Source organism: Plasmodium fragile (assembly GCF_000956335.1).
Source record: "Plasmodium fragile strain nilgiri unplaced genomic scaffold supercont1.44, whole genome shotgun sequence".
Lineage (NCBI taxonomy): Eukaryota > Apicomplexa > Aconoidasida > Haemosporida > Plasmodiidae > Plasmodium > Plasmodium fragile.
In genome coordinates this window covers 145932-163190 of record NW_012192624.1, presented here as the reverse complement: position 1 = coordinate 163190, position 17259 = coordinate 145932, and the positions used below count along the sequence as shown (strand labels likewise).

The window sequence follows — 17259 nt, the reverse complement described above, 5'->3', positions numbered from 1 at the left end:
AAAAAAAAAATTAACGGTGTAGGGGAAAAAAAAAATATATTATAATGATTTGTACGCACTTGTAATTATTTGTATGCATACCTATCCACCTTTGCAAATGGGAAAAAGCGCATAATTAAAACGAGAAGCGCGATGGTACGACGCGTAGATTAGAGGTAAAGCCCCCAAAAAGTAAAACGAAAAAAAAAAGCGATAAAACCAAACGCGAGAACAAAGGCGGCTAAATGAAAACGCAAAATATAAAATGACTACAAAATGATGCGACCTATACTAATGGCGGGAAGCTTACATATAACAATGCCATGGCGCAAACACGTATGCTGCTATGCGTCCCTATGTAGGTATGCACGCTGGTGGTGAATACACACAATTGTATGCAAATGGTATACATGTATATACCTCTGCATAACGTATGCTGACACAGAGGTGTTCCCCTCAATGGGGGAAGAAGAGCAACAACAAGACAAAAAACAAAAAGAACGCCTTTTTTTTGTAGCCATCGGCGGACCGGCCTATACACATATTTCTAGCTAACCTGCGTTACGTGTATTCCGGTTCGCTCACTCAATCGCTCATATGAATATATAAAGGACTTAACCATTTTATCGCATCCCTAAGCTTTGCACACTTTGTATTTTTGTACACCCTCTTCCTCATCAGCTGTTTTTTGGGGGGCTTCCAACGTGCAGTTGTTTTGCAGCTGTAATAATCATATGAAGTGGAAAAAAAAGGAAAAAAAAAAAAAAAAAAAAAAAGATACACACTGCGCAGTTATGGCTTGGCTTGGCATGCCCAAACGTATTCTTCCTCCAAGCGATACGCAAAATGAGAACAAGAAATGCTAAGGGAGAATTGAAGGCAATGCTGCGCGGCAAAGGTATAGGCAAATCAGTCAGGCGATAAGAAGCTACAAGGGATCGCAATATGTTTCGGATTGAGGTGAGATCCTCTTCATAATTGCTCATAAAAAGGGTGGCTTCACCAATTTTCTAAGTTTCTGTTACACTGGGCGTATTGATAAAATTTTGTGCAGTGCTGATTCCACCACGTTGGTGCCCCTGTCCTATGTGAAACACAACCGCTGTTACTTGCCCAGGGAATGTAAAGGAAAAGACTATACCGTGGCCTATACATATTTTGCTCACCACACAAGAATAACATATGTATTTGTACGCTGTACACTTCGCATTGCTCAATTTTGTTTTTTTTTTTACCACTATGCTTTCCGTTCTGCTTTAAAAAAGGATATACCGTTTGGCTATGCAAAAGTTTAGGGTGTGTCGATATGTGTGTTTCGTTTTGTCTGCATACGAGACATGGGATGAGTGGCTCTCTTTTTGACGTGGAGCATTCGGACCGTTGCCCTTAATCTGCTACCCCTTATACACACATAAGGCGGATTAGCGAAACATGTGAATAATCAAAAAATATCTGAGGCTTTAGACGAAGGAGGTTTGTTCTTCCGGTCACACTTGCTTCCAACAAATGCGATGCGTCACACTTTACAACTTAGTAGCGAAATTAAATTTACACCTTCTCAATTTAAAAAATAAGATTAAATTTTTTGCAACTAATGAGAAAAAAAAAAAAGGTCCATTTATTACCCATTTCGGTTGGTGAATTCTTTACCGCGTTAATTGTTCATTTGAAACGGTACCGGTTGAACTATGCGACATATACTTGGATAGAATGAAATGGAGTGATGATTGAAGCTACATGTTGGTGATTCATAACAAACACCCGTGACGGATATAGGGGACCCAATTTCTCACACCCCTACTTTGTGTACACCCCGGCCAAGTGTAAACCCAATTTAAACAAAAAAAAAAAAAAAAAAAAAATAGCACGCCAAACGAGTCACGAATGTAGCATGTTCCACCTTAACACGTTCAGGCGGCAGCAGTATATGCAGCTGTCGTAGTTGTACAGTTTGGCTCCTCGCGACAGGGTGCACATCAGGATCCGCACTAGAGTGATACACCCTCTCCCCCCAACTGTTGCCATTCACGCGAAATATATAAATGAAAAGATGCGTGTCAAGGCTGAAAAAGGTTATCGCAGTTCTGACACTTGGGCAGCTAGCCAAATGTTGGCTTCCCTTCACAGGGAAAGGAGCAACATGGATAGTGGCCACAGCGAAAGGGGGGTATGCCTACACCGAATATGTTCTTCCCAATAGCGTCGTTAACAAGCCCTCCGGACAATACTTCCCCCTCCGTAGAAGATTCACCACGAGACGTAAAAAAAATGATTTTCCATTGCAAAGATATAGCCTTCATGACGAATGTGGTCGACGGAACTGGGTGGAGAAGAGAGCCTCCTTCCTATTCTTTCGTGTATCTGCACATATAGGAGAAGCGAACAAAAGTCGTCAGACAGCGCATGCGAATAGGCAGCATGTATATCGTGTCGGAGGAACGTACCTCCCTCCCCGCTCCATCCAACTGTTCTCATCTAGTCGACAATGTGATCCCTGCGATGGAAACCGCGACACATCCCCAAACGAATGCATAAAGCCGCTCCCTCCCAATAAAACAAGCGAACGTGTAGAGTCAGCCGAGCAGAAGGAGGAAGAAGAATGTGAGAGGGTTTTCCTAACAGACACCAAGTATTACAAAAGGAGCAAATACTCCAAAGCAGGTTTCATAAAAAAAAAAACAGGAGAAGAAAGGCAATTGACAATTGGAAACAATGGACAGCGCTTTCATCAAAAGGGACTACTCCACAATGAACTTCCTCCCATCACCTCTATCGAATCGGAGGGTGATCTCCTCACAAATCACATGAGAAAAGGCGCACAAAATGAGCACCTCAATTTGCCACAATTTTTTATCACTAACTACTATGCGGATAAGAATAGGCCTAACGAGCTCGATCTAACAATAGACCCGCATACAAAAGAAAGCAGTACTAAACCAATGGGTACGATAAAGAATGAAAAAGAAGAGGAGAATTACACAAGTGGTAAGCAGAGTAGTAGGGCTGTATCTTTAATGAACGAGTTCACCGTGATTGGGGAAATTGTAGGAGTACACGGACTACAAGGATGGTTAAAGGTAGTAAGTTTTACCACATTTAACGATATAAGATTCAAGAAAAATATGTACAGGTATTTATTTATGAATACGCACCCCTACCCTCTTCCAATTAAATTAACAGATGTGAAAGAATCCCTAAAGGTAGGGTTTCTGTACGTCAAAATTGAAGGAATAAATTCAAGAACAGATGCACTTAAATTAAAGTCCTGTCTAATTTGTGATGATAAAAGGAAATTCCCAAGCTTAAGTGAAAATCAGTACATATCTACTGACCTACTCAATTTTCATATATTCATTTTTAATGACCTTACCAATACCTGCATAGGAAAAGTCCTCTCCTTCATATCCAAGTACGATTATATATGTAAGAAATCCACACAAAGCATTGCAGAAGATTTGATTAAAATTCAAATCAAAAAGGACATTTCTCTGCAAAAAGTTTTCCACATCATATCTGCTGCGCAAATGTATGCCATGAGAACCGCGTCTTCTTCCCCTTCCACAGCGGGGGAGGGGAAACCCGTCAGGGTGCTCATCAACCGGAAAGGCTTTTCCCTCACGGGTGATCTAGACGGTGAGCTAAGCGAACAACTACGCGCGGAAGAGTATAAGATGGAGCACGGCAATAACCAAGACTACGGTGGGGGTGACGAACAAGACCGCATCTTAAACGACGAACCAGTGAAGGGCGACAAGAACTACTACGACTCACTTGACAACTTTGAAGGCTGCTCTTACAAAAAGATTTACAAGTGTGACTTCTGTGAAGATGTGTATGAAGACCTTCGGGAGGCGAGCGAACACGAAAGTTCGCACTTCCCCACGGATGAGGAACTGCTGTTTAACGCATCCCAGGCCAGCTCCCCCAAGGAAAACCTATACGAGGTGGACAGGAACATGGTCTCCAAGCTAAAGCCTATCGATTAGTAAGTTAAAAAAAAAAAAAAAGAAGCGCAACCCGATCATGCTTTTTGCGCGAAAAAAATAATAATTTTTTATATATATAGAACGAGGGGGAGCCTTATATATATATTTTTTTTTTTTCCGTTTTGAGTATATTCCCATGTGCGTGGTTATTTTTTCCCCTCTCTACACACTTAAGTGTTCCATCCACGTACCATCCTCCGACATCCCACATTTGTACTTCTTCCACCACCTAACCAGCTTCTTCATCCCCATCGTGAAGGACAAAACGATCAGGTCAGTAAATTACGAACTTAAGCAAATGTACCTCGACGTATCAACCATTTTTTTGTTGGATGACCAGAAAAAGACTTAGGAGTAAAGCGCAGAATGGGACCCAATTTCGCCCTTACATTTTGGCGATGTGGTATATATGGGAACGCCCCTCCCCCTTGTGCGCACGCTTGCTTGGACGGAAGGACATAACCACGGCCCATGCAGATTTAGTCATGTGCAGATTTGTCCTTTTTTTTGTTGAAGTGAACTTGGCTGGAAGCAGCAACGCCAAATGGATGTTTCACTATGTTGTGTTGCTTATATGGATTGCCCTTTTTTTTATTTTATATTTTTTTTTTTTTTTCCATTTTTGTTGCCTCCTGCCCGGCGCAGCCCCAGTACATGCGGCATTTGTCTTATACCTCCCGCTTCTAAACCTTGCCTGTATATGTATGGGATATTTTGCTTACCCATTACTCTCCGCCCACATCTACGCATGCCGCGGTAGGTAAATAATGTGCATCAACCTAACGCGCGAAAGGATGAAGGAACTCTACCTGATGTTTGTCTCCCTTTTGGTTTGCCTTTTCTTTACAAAGCAAATTATCAACGGTATGTAAGACGGGTAAAATGTGGCCACATGGTTACTAATTTTTTTTTGTGTGTGTGCGAATGGAGGCAAAACCGCGAAGCGCTTCATCTCTCTCCAGTTCTGCAACCACGGTCCCCTTTTTTCCCACCGTCTCCCCACCCGAAAAGAGGAACTCCTCTCCGTGGACAGAATCAGACATACCATGAGGAACTATAGCATGATGGATGAATCCAAGGGGTTCTCGAACTTCGCCCTACTGTATCTATACAACGCGTTGCGGTGCACACTGACGCAAGACGCTTTCGAGTCCCATGAGGATGAGAAATACAGGAAGGCGATATTCCTTGTGAAGCACAACTTGCTGCGCTTGCGCCAGAACAAGGCGAATAGAAACTTGTGGTTGTTCTTCGAGTTTGACCTCACGGATGTGTTTGTGTCCGCGGTAATTATGCGTGAGCGGGAGGCGCGCCTGGAGTGGGCCAAACAGACACACTCGGCCGCCCTGCTCCATCTGCTTCTCTACCCTCGCTACCCCCCCACGCAGATGGCCGAAATAGAAGCGAACATGAGGAACTACAATATGGGTCTTCTCGAAATGTACAACGAGTTGCGTCTGTCCGACTTTACCTTCAACCGTGTGTCCAACCTGGAGATGGACATATGCACCAATCACATTTTCTCGGTCGAGGAGATCAGTCTGCACTTGACCGTTGTGCCTTTCTTGTTGGAGGAAGCAGGTGAGATGGGAGAAGCCCCTCCCATCATACCCCTATGCACGGGTACCCTTTCAGGAAGCTTTTTTCTGAGGTGCGCTCGTGCGGTAGACCGAGCAGAGATGTGTCTTACGTATGGCTGTAAGGTACTCTGTTTTTGATTTGTCCCCTCTCTTCTCTGTGCGTTCCCTTCACACCCCTTGTACACACACACACTTAATACCGTCTACTCCCCTCATTCAGACGTAACTACCAAAATGTACACCCAGGAAATGCGGCAAGCCCTATGGAAGACGCTGAACTTCATTAACTTTTGCATGCTACAAATAAACGAGCACAACATTACCATTACCGATATGTACAAAAAGGAGATAAATGTGTTCCTCAAAGTGACAGACAAATTTGACTTCATATCAATTAACGAAGAAAATATCCTGGAGCTACACGATGAGATCCATTTGAAGAATAAATATGGAAACAAATTGCTTCAACATTTTTTCATTTTCTTAAATCTTGTTTTACCTTATCAAGTGCTTCACCAGTATGAGTACTTCCACTACATTCAAGTGCTACCTATTTACATACGTACGAAAAAGGGGACGATGAAATCACGGAGTTATAATATGGGCAGCATTTGCTACCCCTTAGTAGAGGGGCTCTACAAACATGATTTAAAAATAAATCAAGGAATTATACTAATACGTATTTTAACACAATACAACATACAAAGTCATACGAAACGAATGTATTACTATGATTCGGATTTTATATATAAGGCCATAATATATGAATCTGTTTTATCTTCCTCATTAGAATCATCCTCTGGTGAATTTGGTGTAAAATTTGAACCCCTGTATTCACAGAATATGGACATGACAAAAGGGGCTCTGGCTCCTGAGGAAGACATAACGTTAAGTCTCATTCTGCTCGTCAGTACTGACACCTATGTGGAGGTCTTATTAGAACAAATACACAATTTTGTTTTTCCAAGGGATATGCTTTTATCCAATTGGGATTCTAACAAAGAGAGAATCAAAATTATGGGTTCTTGCATTTACACCAAAGAAGCGCAGCCCCCTATTTTTCAAGGCTTTTTTTCCAGAGGACTTAGCACCTACATTTTGTTCAAAATTTTGGACTTTTTAAAGCCGAACAAGAAGCTCCTCTACCTGTCCATTGACAAGGCCGAGGACAGCAAGAACCAAATCGCCTCGGAGAAAATCGCCGAGCGCATTATGAACGTCACGCAGCAGCTGTATGAGGTCGTCCTCCTCTTCGAGCGAGATGTAAGGGGGAAGTGGTGCTACTGCGGAGAAGTAGCGTAGAAGAGACGTAGCGCAGCGGGGAGAGGTGGAAACAGGCGTACCGTGGGGAGGGATAGAAACTGCCTCCCCCACCCCCGAATAGGTTTCCCCACTTTGCTATTTCTTTTTTTTTTCTTATTCTCCTTTTTTCTCTTCCCCCGCAGGACATAATCAACTTTGACAAATTCGAACACAGCGACGAATGCGACATGTGCCTGGTGGGTTACCGAGGGCTGTACACCCTATACGTGTGTATTTTTATCCCGATTTTGATCAGCATCCTTATTTGCTACTGCATTTACAAAAGAAAAATCGGATCCCAAGGTAACTCGGCTGTGAGGAAAATTACGATATTCCCAAACCAGGTCAAGTCAATTGAGCCAAACATAGTAACGCTGCAGTTATAGCTTTTTTTTTTTTTTAAAAAGGCAGTCCAGGTGACAAAAAAATGTGCAAGGTGTGAGCAGAGTTGGCAAAGCGTGGTGATATTTTTCAAGCTCTCCCCCCCGTCCCTGCATGCGCACAATTTTTTTTCACCCTCTGTGTGTGCACCTAGGTTTAGGCAACCTAACCAGGGCAACACTACCCATTTGGTGTTTTGCTGAGCGAACACCTTAACTTCATTTCTTCCTTTTTTGAATTTTGCTGCGTTGCGCAAGTTGGAGGATGACGCTAAGTGATGCCAAGTGAAGTAAAACTGTGACTCATCCATTTTGGCACCCCTAAGCCAAGTTGAGAAATCAAACGGGTTGGCCAACACGCGCTGACCAACGCAACCATCAACAGGGTGCCCTCTCCGGTCCGCCTTCCATGCTAACCAAACTTGAATAAAACAAAAGTGACAACAATGAACGTCGCGTTGAAGGCAACTCTGTATGACAGATCTCGCTTGAAAAAATGGCACAAGGACAGCGGCGATGACGACGCGTTTGATGACGAGGAGGAAACGGACGCAGAAGCCACCGTAGTGAATAGTATGTACGTTTAAGGTCCCCCAAAGTAGGGACTGTGCTAGGGTTGCTCGACGAACCCCGGAGCTGGACCCCGTCTGCTCTCAGTGATGGAAGCGTCAGTCTAGACTGGATCAGCAAAAGGGGGAAAACAAAACTTATCCCTGTTCACTTATCTCATTTAACCCAAGTCTTCCCTCTTCCGTTTTTTTTCACCAAAGTGCCATGTTCCCTTCCCTCCTTTTTTTTTCCCCCTCACCTGCCAACCCGCAGAAGAAGGAAGCTTTTACAAAAAGTTATACGCCCTCATCGAGTCCAAATCGACCTACATCAATTTGGTCCTAAAGTGCAGGACTGATAAGGACAGCGAAAACGCCACTGCCCAGAAGAAGCGGTACCTTAGGGCCAATCGGAAGTCCCAGGATGAGGAGAAGGCCGAGAGGGAGAATGCCTTAAATACGATTAGGGAAATAGTCAAGAGGAAGTTTCCAAAGCGCGCTGAGGAAAAGATAGACTTGTACTTGAAGGAAGTTATAGGTAATGCGTGATGCGGGGAAGGCCGCCCTAGAGGCGCATGCATGCACACATGCACCATGCATCCATGCAGAGCTCGTACAACAGTGGCATGACCCACATAAAACTACACACCGGGAGTACTGCACACCGGGAGTAATGCACACCGCATTAACATCATCCCATTTCCTGCACGACGCCCCTCCCCCCGAAGGAAACCCGCCCCCCGAGAACTGTGCCCTTCACAAGACCCTCTACCAAAGAAACCAAGCCAACCTCTTCGTGAAGCACAACCTACTCAGCTACCTCCTAAATTTCGTGGACAACAAAACTCTCATGAAACTCAAGGAGTGCTCAAAGGTAGACAACGAAGTGGTAAGTCTGTACCTCCGAAAAATACTCCACACCTTATCCTTCAAGGATGACGAAATAAAGGCCAATATACACTACTGGAGAAATGTCGTTAATTATTTTTTTTGCAAAACGGGTACCCTCAAACCAATGGACAGAAATAATTACCCACCTGTCACCAAAGAGTTCGAAAAGAACAAAAGCTTCTGTGTAATTACAGAAGATTCTATGGATTCAAAAGTTTATATCAGCCTAGACTACTTCAATGACAAATTGATAAAATCCTGTACACATACAAATCCTCTTCCCCACACATGTGAAGATACGAACGTACCAAAAGGAGTAGAAGTTATTTTAAAAAGTGAAAAAATCTCAATTGTCGATTTTGTTGAAGAATATTATAAAAGACTCATAGTTAATGATGATGAGCTGATGTGGCACATATGCCATTTCAGAAAATCTCGCAAATTTTTAACTCTGCTTCTCCTAGAGTACCTCAAGTGTATGATCCATGTACTCGATAAATACAGTGGCAATTTTGTTTTTAAAAAAACAGAGTACTTGGTCAACTGTGGTCACCATATTACACACCGAATTTGGATCCAAATGTTTTATGACTATGGGTATGAAACACTAACCAATCAGAAAGAGCAAAAGGGAGACGTCAACAGGGGGCACAAGACTACTGCGGGGTTCCCCAAACGTGATAATACTAAACAGAAGAATGAAGCACACACGGATAGCACAATCAATAAGACACTCTACCTAACCATTGCTGATCATTTCAAGTGGGATGCATAGTAAGCAAACTATCAGTTTTTGCTTCTCACTTTGAAACAACGGCAAATGCTCATGTCATTTTTATACTGTTGGGCATATCTTAAATGACCCCCTGCCAGATGGCGAAGGGGGGGAAAAAAAAAAAAAAAAAAAAAAGTTGTGGCGATTTTTTAATTCACAAAGTTGTAATGATAAAAAAAAAAAATAGAAACAAAAAGAGAAGCCTCAACGTCTGTTTACATTGAAAAAAAAATTAGGAAACAAATTTGTAACTCTGGGGGGAGCAAGAAAAAAAAAAAAAAAAGGCCATCTCCTTAAGTTGTGTACGAAAAAATGGAAGCTGCGCATTTTTTTTTTTTTTTTTTACTTTTACAGTATTACTTAAAAATAAAATTTACAAAAAATTAAAATTGGTTTCGTACTCCAACCAATAGAAATATTATTTTGATGAGAGAGTTGTCTTGCAGTGTAGGCAACGTTCTACAATTTTTACACGTCTTCGACTATGGGGTCCCTTCCGCCCGCTGCTCATCTACTTCGTAATTCTGTCTACTTCTTAACTTCATTTTCTTCTTTCCTGTTAATAGGGAGAAGGGACGAACGTGCAGAATGTGCAACTGGTGGGTGGCAAAACATTTACCAGAAGAGTTCGTTCCGGTTGCAAGGAGAGAAGGCATGCCGAAAAATTCGACATGTGCAAAAGACAAAAGGATAGAAACACCACGTATACATCGTGCGCAACGCACAAAGGAGCCCTTACTTTTGTTCTTTGGACTCATCTTTTTTAGAACAACCCTTGCGATCACCTGCAGGAAGAGTGGACGTGTGCGCGGGATGTCATTTAGGGTTCGGCATTGGCATTCTCCTTCACATTCCCTATTGGTGTTGCTGGTATCTTTTCCTCCCCAGCAGCGTGCACCTTGGCACCATTCTCTTTGTTATCCCTCGAGCGCCCCGCTGCTTACCTCCGTCCTCCGACGAATCCGAGTCTGAGTCGGAGCTCTCCCCAAAGTCTTTAGGCTTGTGATATATGCAGCAGACTACGCAGAAAAATTGGAGAGGAACAAAAAGTGAGGTCGCCTAGCGCGCTGTTAAGGGGTTAACAGGTTATGCAGATATGCTGTTCGCGCCCCTAAGGAATTGGCGTGAGTATGCAATTCGCGCTTCCCCGGCGCTGAAACCTTACCCTTGGACGACTTCTTCTGCGCGTTCTCATTGTCAACAGTGTTTTCGTCCCACCTGACCATTTTTTGGGGAGTCAGCTTTAAAATTCGCACAAAGGTGTTTTGGTTTCCATTTTGTTCGTTCCTCTCGTTTGCTTCTTGCACGTAGGTGGTGGTCGTCGCACTTGAGGACGAATGCATATGAGACATGGTCAAAAAAACAAAGGGGTGGTTTACATATATATGCACATGCGTGCAATCTGCGTGCTCAGGGGCGTGTATATAATCCCAGTCTGCGTATGTAGACAGGTATCGTGCTATGTCATAAAAATGGACATCGAATACGAGAAGTGGAAGTGGCACCCAAACGGGGGCAAAGAGCAACGCAAGCTGATGGAGTGCTGCAAGGATTAATAAAAATAGGCCTTGTAGGAATTTTTCCCTCGCCCGTACGGACGCCCTACACGAAAGCAGACGCAGGAAAGAAATCCCCGTCTTTGCAAATGGCACGCCTCAGCTCCTGTACAGTATATATACTCGCATGAACAAGAGTTTAGTAAGGACACACTTTGCGCACTCTTATTTAATACACCCTTACATGACTGTTGTACATACTTGTACGTTCATTTTTCACGGGTGTCAACTTTTCTCGCTTTTCCCACAACACGGGCAGAAGAAAAAAAAAAAAAAAAAAAAGTAAAACAAAGTAAAATAAATGCTCATATGTTCATATTACAATTTTGTAAAAAGGGCAAAATATCCTTTTCTTGCGATTTGTTCCAAAAACATCCAATTCAGTGAAATGCAAATTTTATTTGAACTTAATGTTTCTTTGTTCCGATTAAAAAGGAAAAAAAAAAAAAAAAAAAAAAAAGTACCCCTTTTTTACAATATATATATATAAACCAGTATACATGCAAAGGTGCATGTTTTTTAAAGAACCCCACCCCCCCTTAAGAAAAGTCTTTCTTTTAAAACCTTCACAAATCAAAATCCACCTGAACGGTTCATATAATTTTTTTTCCTTTTTTGCCCTTTACTGAGTTTTCAGTTAGCCATTTTTCTTTTTTTATGCCATGTTCATGTAAAAAAAAAAAAAAAAAAAAGGAAAAAAAGAAGCTAACTGCTTTGTACACGCACTTGTTACATTTTTTCTCAACCACACCTTTGACGCAATTTCGGCGTTATTAAAGTACACTTATATCATGCCAGGCGCTGCGCCGGGGAAATTATCCCTGTGAGGTGGAAAACCGCTAAATGGTTCTCCAAATTGGTTTCGCGCACATTCACACTTTACAAAAATAAGCTAAATTAGCCAAATTAGCTGCACTTGCTAAGCTTGCTTAATTTGAGAAGTTGGCCGAATTGGCTGAATTGGTTGAATTTGCTAAATTCGCTTCGTTGGCAAAGTTTACCAGGAGCGCGTAAAACTGAATAAACCGCCCGCACTAATGCGGGTGGCAATATAACACCCTCATGCCCACACAACGTTGGCGCGCGCAAGGGGAAACACGAAACAGCACGGCGTTAACGTATGAGCCAAGCCATACACACACGCAACATGTTATGCACATCATATACTACTAAGCTGAATCTACGTAACGTTCTCACGTTACAATCTGCATATACATTGCTATGCAGGGAGTGTAAATAATACAACAACAAAAAAAAATAATAATAAAATAAAAATAATAAAAGTAATGCATAAATAAATAGGCAAAGGGGGAAAAAGCATAGGTAAGGAAAAAAAAAGAACATATAATACCCATCATCGTCGTTGTGAATAGCACACTGTATAAAGGGGTTAAAACAATTAAGCAAGAAAGGAAAAAAAAAAAATAATAAATAAAGGAAAGCATTCAACATGATACTCTAATTAGGGTATAAACCCAAATGAGAAGGTGGCATGTTTGGACATGAACACATTTTTCAAGGGCCACCAGTGCGAATTCTGACTGACAGCAGTAATAACTGTATATGCGTGTCTTTGTATACGTACACGTCCTGGGGCGGGGGTCATCTTTCTACGCGGGAGCAACAGCACAATTGCAATTTAAAAACGCCCACCTGCGTTGTTCATATAAAAAACAAAACAAAATGATTGGTTAATTTTGGTTGGTACATCCCAACAACGTTAAGCTCTGCGTACATGGTTCCTTAAAAAACGGTGCCTCCCATGGCTTCCAATTTTAGTAGTGTAGGTCCATCTTGTCATCTCGCACACTCCTTATATTTATGGGCACATAGAAATATATCTGCATGGCATCCTTCATATGCATGACCACCCTCCCAAAGGTATACCTCTCTCTTCATGCGAAAATATGAAAAACTGTGTTCACATACTCGTCGCCTGTTTAACCATTAGGTAAAATCCAATTTGACACAGAAAAAAAAAAAAAAATATGGCTAGTCAAAATGAGATAGCAAAATGGGGGGCAAAATTTTTTCTTCTTCTTGAACTATGCTTAAAACTGAAAAAAAATGGTGCCACGTATCGCTTTATATACCACTACATGTTTGACCGTTCTGGGGCTTTGCAGTACTTGCAGGAGGCCCAAAAGTGTGTTGTTGATGCAAGGCGAGGAAATGCTTTTGTCCTGCCTCTCGCGTATTCTTCCAGACTAACTGTGTGCACACTCGTGTGTGCCGCTTTCACGTACACGCTCGACAACGCGGAGACAGCATGCGACAGCATACTTCACCACATTCTATTCACATCCATGGGCTACTCCCATCTCAGTAGTCATAGTTTTCATAGTCGTCCTCTTCGTTGTCCGAGTCATCCTCATTAGTCGAGGACACCTCTTTCTTTTTCGATATCTGGATGAGGCCCTTTTTCTTCCGCTTCTTCTTCTTAATATCATACTCGTCATCCACAGAGTTGTCCCCCTCGTCGCTCCCATCTTCTTCCGCGTCCACGTGGTTCGTTTCACTCAACTTTCTCTTTTTCTTAACACTCTCGTTGCTAACAAATGTAAGGTAGTTGACAGCATCGTACATCTGCCATATATTTTCTAAAACTTTGTTTTCCTTGTTTATCCTTCTTAGCTGGATTGGATTTTCCGCTGAAACAATTCCGACGGATATTAAATTATATATATCATAGTAGCTGTAGGGGCCATATACATTGTTGTTAACGTCGCTAGTCCACCTGAGCTGCCACTGTATGTCTGTACTCTCCTCCTTGGACTCCTCTAGCTTTTTGCACAAGGCTTCACATTCGTGCTTCGCCAAGAAATACACGTTTTTATATTCGTTTGTCAATTTCTGCGTCAAATCTATCAAGTTGTTAAACCTCCTTTCGATGGTTTTGTAGTCCAGGGCTATCTTCTGGTATGTTTCCTCCAGCCTCTGCAACTCGTTTGGCTGTTCTCCCGCCGTGGGGTTGTCATTCTCTGCCGCCTCGTTCTTCTCCTCATCAGGCGTTTTATCCTCTTCAGCTGCGTCTCCCTCCTGTTCATCCACTTTGTCCTCTTCCGTCACTTCCTCCTGCTCTTCATCCGCTTTGTCCTCTTCCGTAGCTTCCTCCTGCTCTTCATCCGCTTTGTCCTCTTCCGTAGCTTCCTCCGCCGGGGGTTCTTCCTGTTCATCCACTTTGTCCTCTTCCGTAGCTTCCTCCGCCGGGGGTTCTTCCTGTTCGGGCTGATCCTCGTCCTCGACGGGATGTTCCTCATGGGGAGCCGCTTCGCTCTCTTCGTCCTCATGCTCCCCCTCCTCATGTTCCTCCTCCTCACTTGGGGCATCTCCATTTGGAATGACTTCGCTGTCTACCGCGTCGTTTTTCAAGGTATCCTTCTCCACCGCGTCACCTTCACGCTTCTTCAAGTTCACTTGCAGAACGTTCTTCTTACCCGATCCTCGCACGGCGGCCCCGGCGTCTTCGTCCCTTTTCCCTTCGTCCGCTCCGGAACTGTCCACATCTGCCCCTTGGCATGACTTGGACTCATTCTGATCTTTGGAAGATGCAGTGCTCGGGCGAGGGGCCGAAACGAATCTGAATTTGTCTAACTTAAGTTTGCATTCATTAAGGTAATTTTTACATAGCTTCAGATCTCTCTTGTATCTAACCATGGCTTTAATTGGCGTTTCCTTTTCAATCAGGAGACAAGAGAGGGAATACAACGCATCGTATATATTCAGAGAGAGGCCATTATTATGGTGATTTTGCTGCTTATCAAATTTAGACACCGTTTCGTTGTGTATTTTTGCTTTAATTTTTTTATTGGAAAATGAGGTGAACGGATCTTCCTCATCAACTGATTTTAACCAGGCCTCCTCAAAATCATCCCCGTCTGGATCGTTATAAATGTAATTCCCATGCTTGTCTATGTATCCCTCCTTCAACTCGTTCTTCATATTAAACGGTTCGATGTTGAACCCGAAATAGTCTTCACTGTAGTTGCTAGTTTTTTCTTCTGCATTTAAAATAGCTGCATGTACGTCGTTCACTTCAAAGGAGGAATCTTCATTAAAGGAATGAGTAAACCTTTCTCTTTTAAGAGTTTGATTTTTTCCATTTTGATTAGAAGACGAACCTTTTGTTGATTCCGCATCCGTTGCCCCCTCAGCAGAGTCATCCTCCCCAGTACTCATGGCGACGTAGCCTCTTCTAACTACCCCTCTCGCTTTGCCATTCTCTTTGCTGGTGCTTTCATCAGAAGAATCCTTCGCCTCGAAAATTTCAAGGGAATTATAACTGCCCCCTTTAGGATCCTCTTCATTTAGGAAAGAATTCCCAGCCTTAAATTCCTTCTCATCAAAGTCACAGTTATACATCTCATTGTAGAAACATTCAAAGTAGTTAAAGTTGTTAACGGCAAAATTGAAATAGCTGTTTTCATTTTCGTCTTTTTCGTAATATATGGTTTCATTTTTGTCTGAAAATTGAACTTTTTTTTTTTTTTTTTTTTCAAAGCTACTTTCACCTTTACTTATTTCGTTTTCTAATTTTACAAGTTCAACTTCTACGCTTTCTTCGTTTAGCATTTTTGCGTAGAGGGGGGAGGGGGGAGATTTTCCGAGTGGACAGGGGAAGCGCCGTGTCGTGCGGTGAGCAGAATGTGGTTGGATGTAATCAACACACCCGTTGCGCCTGGCTTCTTCCTTTTGAGGGCATGTGCAGCTTTCAGCTTATTACTGCTCTTTTTTTTTTTTTTTAATTATTGTTTGTGTTATGAGTGGTCTTGATGCTAATAGTGGTGTGTGAGAGTCTCTGCGAGGGAATATGCACAACTTTGCTGCGAATTTGCAAAACGGTAGGTGTAGTCCCCACCCCTTGTGACGATAAAAAGAAAAGGCATGTGGAGAATACACCTACGCTGCTAAACTGATTACCTTTAAAAGTTTCCACTGCGCAGTGGGGGAAAATATATCTTTTCATCCGACGCGTTGCCTACTTTTGTGGTGCGTGCGGCAGGAGCTTGTTGCGATTGGCAAGGAAGTCGCTAATTGCATGTATGCCCTTGTTTTGGTGTGCACTCCTCCATAGGGGGAGTGGGCAGGAAATAACAGGGGCAGGGAATCCGTTGAGAGGAGCAAAAGGGACAAATCTCGCATAAGGCGAAGAATAGTGTACATATGCAAAGCTGTACAAAAATGTAGTGCTAACGCTGAGTAAAAAAATGTACAAAAAAAAAAAAAAAAAAAAAAAAAAACAGCATAAATGAGTTATGCCTTTCCCCAATTCACCAGATACAAACCTGCCCTTCACTCGGAATGGTTTTCCTTTTCTTTCTGTTATTTCTTAAATTCTCCCAAACATAGTTGCAGCTAAATTGGTAAACATATCTATTGAACAAAAAAAAAAAAAAGGGTTTAAAAAAAAAATGCTCTTTGCATAAAGCATTGTTCGAAATAAACCATTTTCGCGTGAAGTGTTTTAAAAAAAAAAAAAAAAAAAAAGCAACGAACAGGCAAACCGGGCACAAAAAATCTGATGGCGCGCGAAAGAACAAATGGGAGCATTTCGCACAATCGCGTGAACAAGCAAAGAACCAGTGTCGGAACAACAGCATATGTCGGTAAATTAGAAGAACGTGGATAATAAAACCTGACCCTACGTCGCCTTTTCATTGATTTGCATATAAATATTCATGTATCACATAAGGACATAATGTATATGCCCCACTCTTCGTAAGGAATACGAACAGGTGAGCAACGAGTGAGAGGGTCGGCTTGGCTCAGCTCAGCTCGGCACGGCTCGTATTGTTCATATTGTTGGACTGCTTCACCAGGGGGCAGGACGGGCCACATGCACTCCACCAAAAAATTGAACAAGTTGAACAGATCGAGAACATTGAAAAAATTGACATTTGGAAAAATGAAATTCTTCAGGGAGAAAAAACTTCAAACGAGGTCAACAATTTGCAACTTATTCTTTTCTTCTTTTTTTCTTTAAAAAGAATCCTTTTCAAAACGCGCGCTCAGGTTTCACACTTGTATGCTTGCGCACATATGAGCAACCGCGCAAAGTGTACGAATAAAAGTTCGTTCAAATATGTGTAAAGACTCTCTCCACAGCTGCGCACAGGCACACATGGACGTCACTCCATCCACATGCATATTGAGAAATTATCTCATTACTTACCCCCGCGCAAATGTGTAGACTCGCAAATTAAAGCAAAAAAAAAAAAAAAAAAAAAAAAAAAAAAACGAATATATAAATGGCGTTGTCAAC

General features: G+C 42.3%; 5 protein-coding genes across 5 annotated transcripts; 3 read left to right on the top strand and 2 right to left on the bottom strand.

The window, feature by feature from the left end:
• Nucleotides 1–2021: 2021 nt before the first annotated feature.
• On the top strand, nt 2022–4317 carry AK88_03697 (16S rRNA processing protein RimM; the record flags this gene model as incomplete). The annotated part of the gene is made up of 2 exons (XM_012481307.1): nt 2022–3964; nt 4203–4317. 2 exons carry the CDS (start codon nt 2022–2024, stop codon nt 4315–4317), a joined length of 2058 nt encoding a protein of 685 aa, XP_012336730.1.
• Nucleotides 4318–4759: 442 nt separating this feature from the next.
• On the top strand, nt 4760–7233 carry AK88_03696 (uncharacterized protein; the record flags this gene model as incomplete). The annotated part of the gene is made up of 5 exons (XM_012481306.1): nt 4760–4829; nt 4977–5251; nt 5354–5546; nt 5766–6808; nt 6991–7233. 5 exons carry the CDS (start codon nt 4760–4762, stop codon nt 7231–7233), a joined length of 1824 nt encoding a protein of 607 aa, XP_012336729.1.
• A 440-nt stretch (nt 7234–7673) lies between these two features.
• AK88_03695 (uncharacterized protein) lies at nt 7674–9441 on the top strand (the record flags this gene model as incomplete). Its single annotated transcript, XM_012481305.1, has 3 exons — nt 7674–7800; nt 8050–8313; nt 8504–9441. The coding sequence occupies 3 exons, from the start codon at nt 7674–7676 to the stop codon at nt 9439–9441; spliced, it is 1329 nt and encodes a 442-aa protein (XP_012336728.1).
• A 528-nt stretch (nt 9442–9969) lies between these two features.
• On the bottom strand, nt 9970–10793 carry AK88_03694 (uncharacterized protein; the record flags this gene model as incomplete). Its single annotated transcript, XM_012481304.1, has 4 exons — nt 9970–9997; nt 10181–10226; nt 10386–10460; nt 10607–10793. 4 exons carry the CDS (start codon nt 10791–10793, stop codon nt 9970–9972), a joined length of 336 nt encoding a protein of 111 aa, XP_012336727.1.
• A 2526-nt stretch (nt 10794–13319) lies between these two features.
• On the bottom strand, nt 13320–15569 carry AK88_03693 (uncharacterized protein; the record flags this gene model as incomplete). Its single annotated transcript, XM_012481303.1, has 1 exon — nt 13320–15569. One exon carries the CDS (start codon nt 15567–15569, stop codon nt 13320–13322), a length of 2250 nt encoding a protein of 749 aa, XP_012336726.1.
• Nucleotides 15570–17259: the final 1690 nt, after the last annotated feature.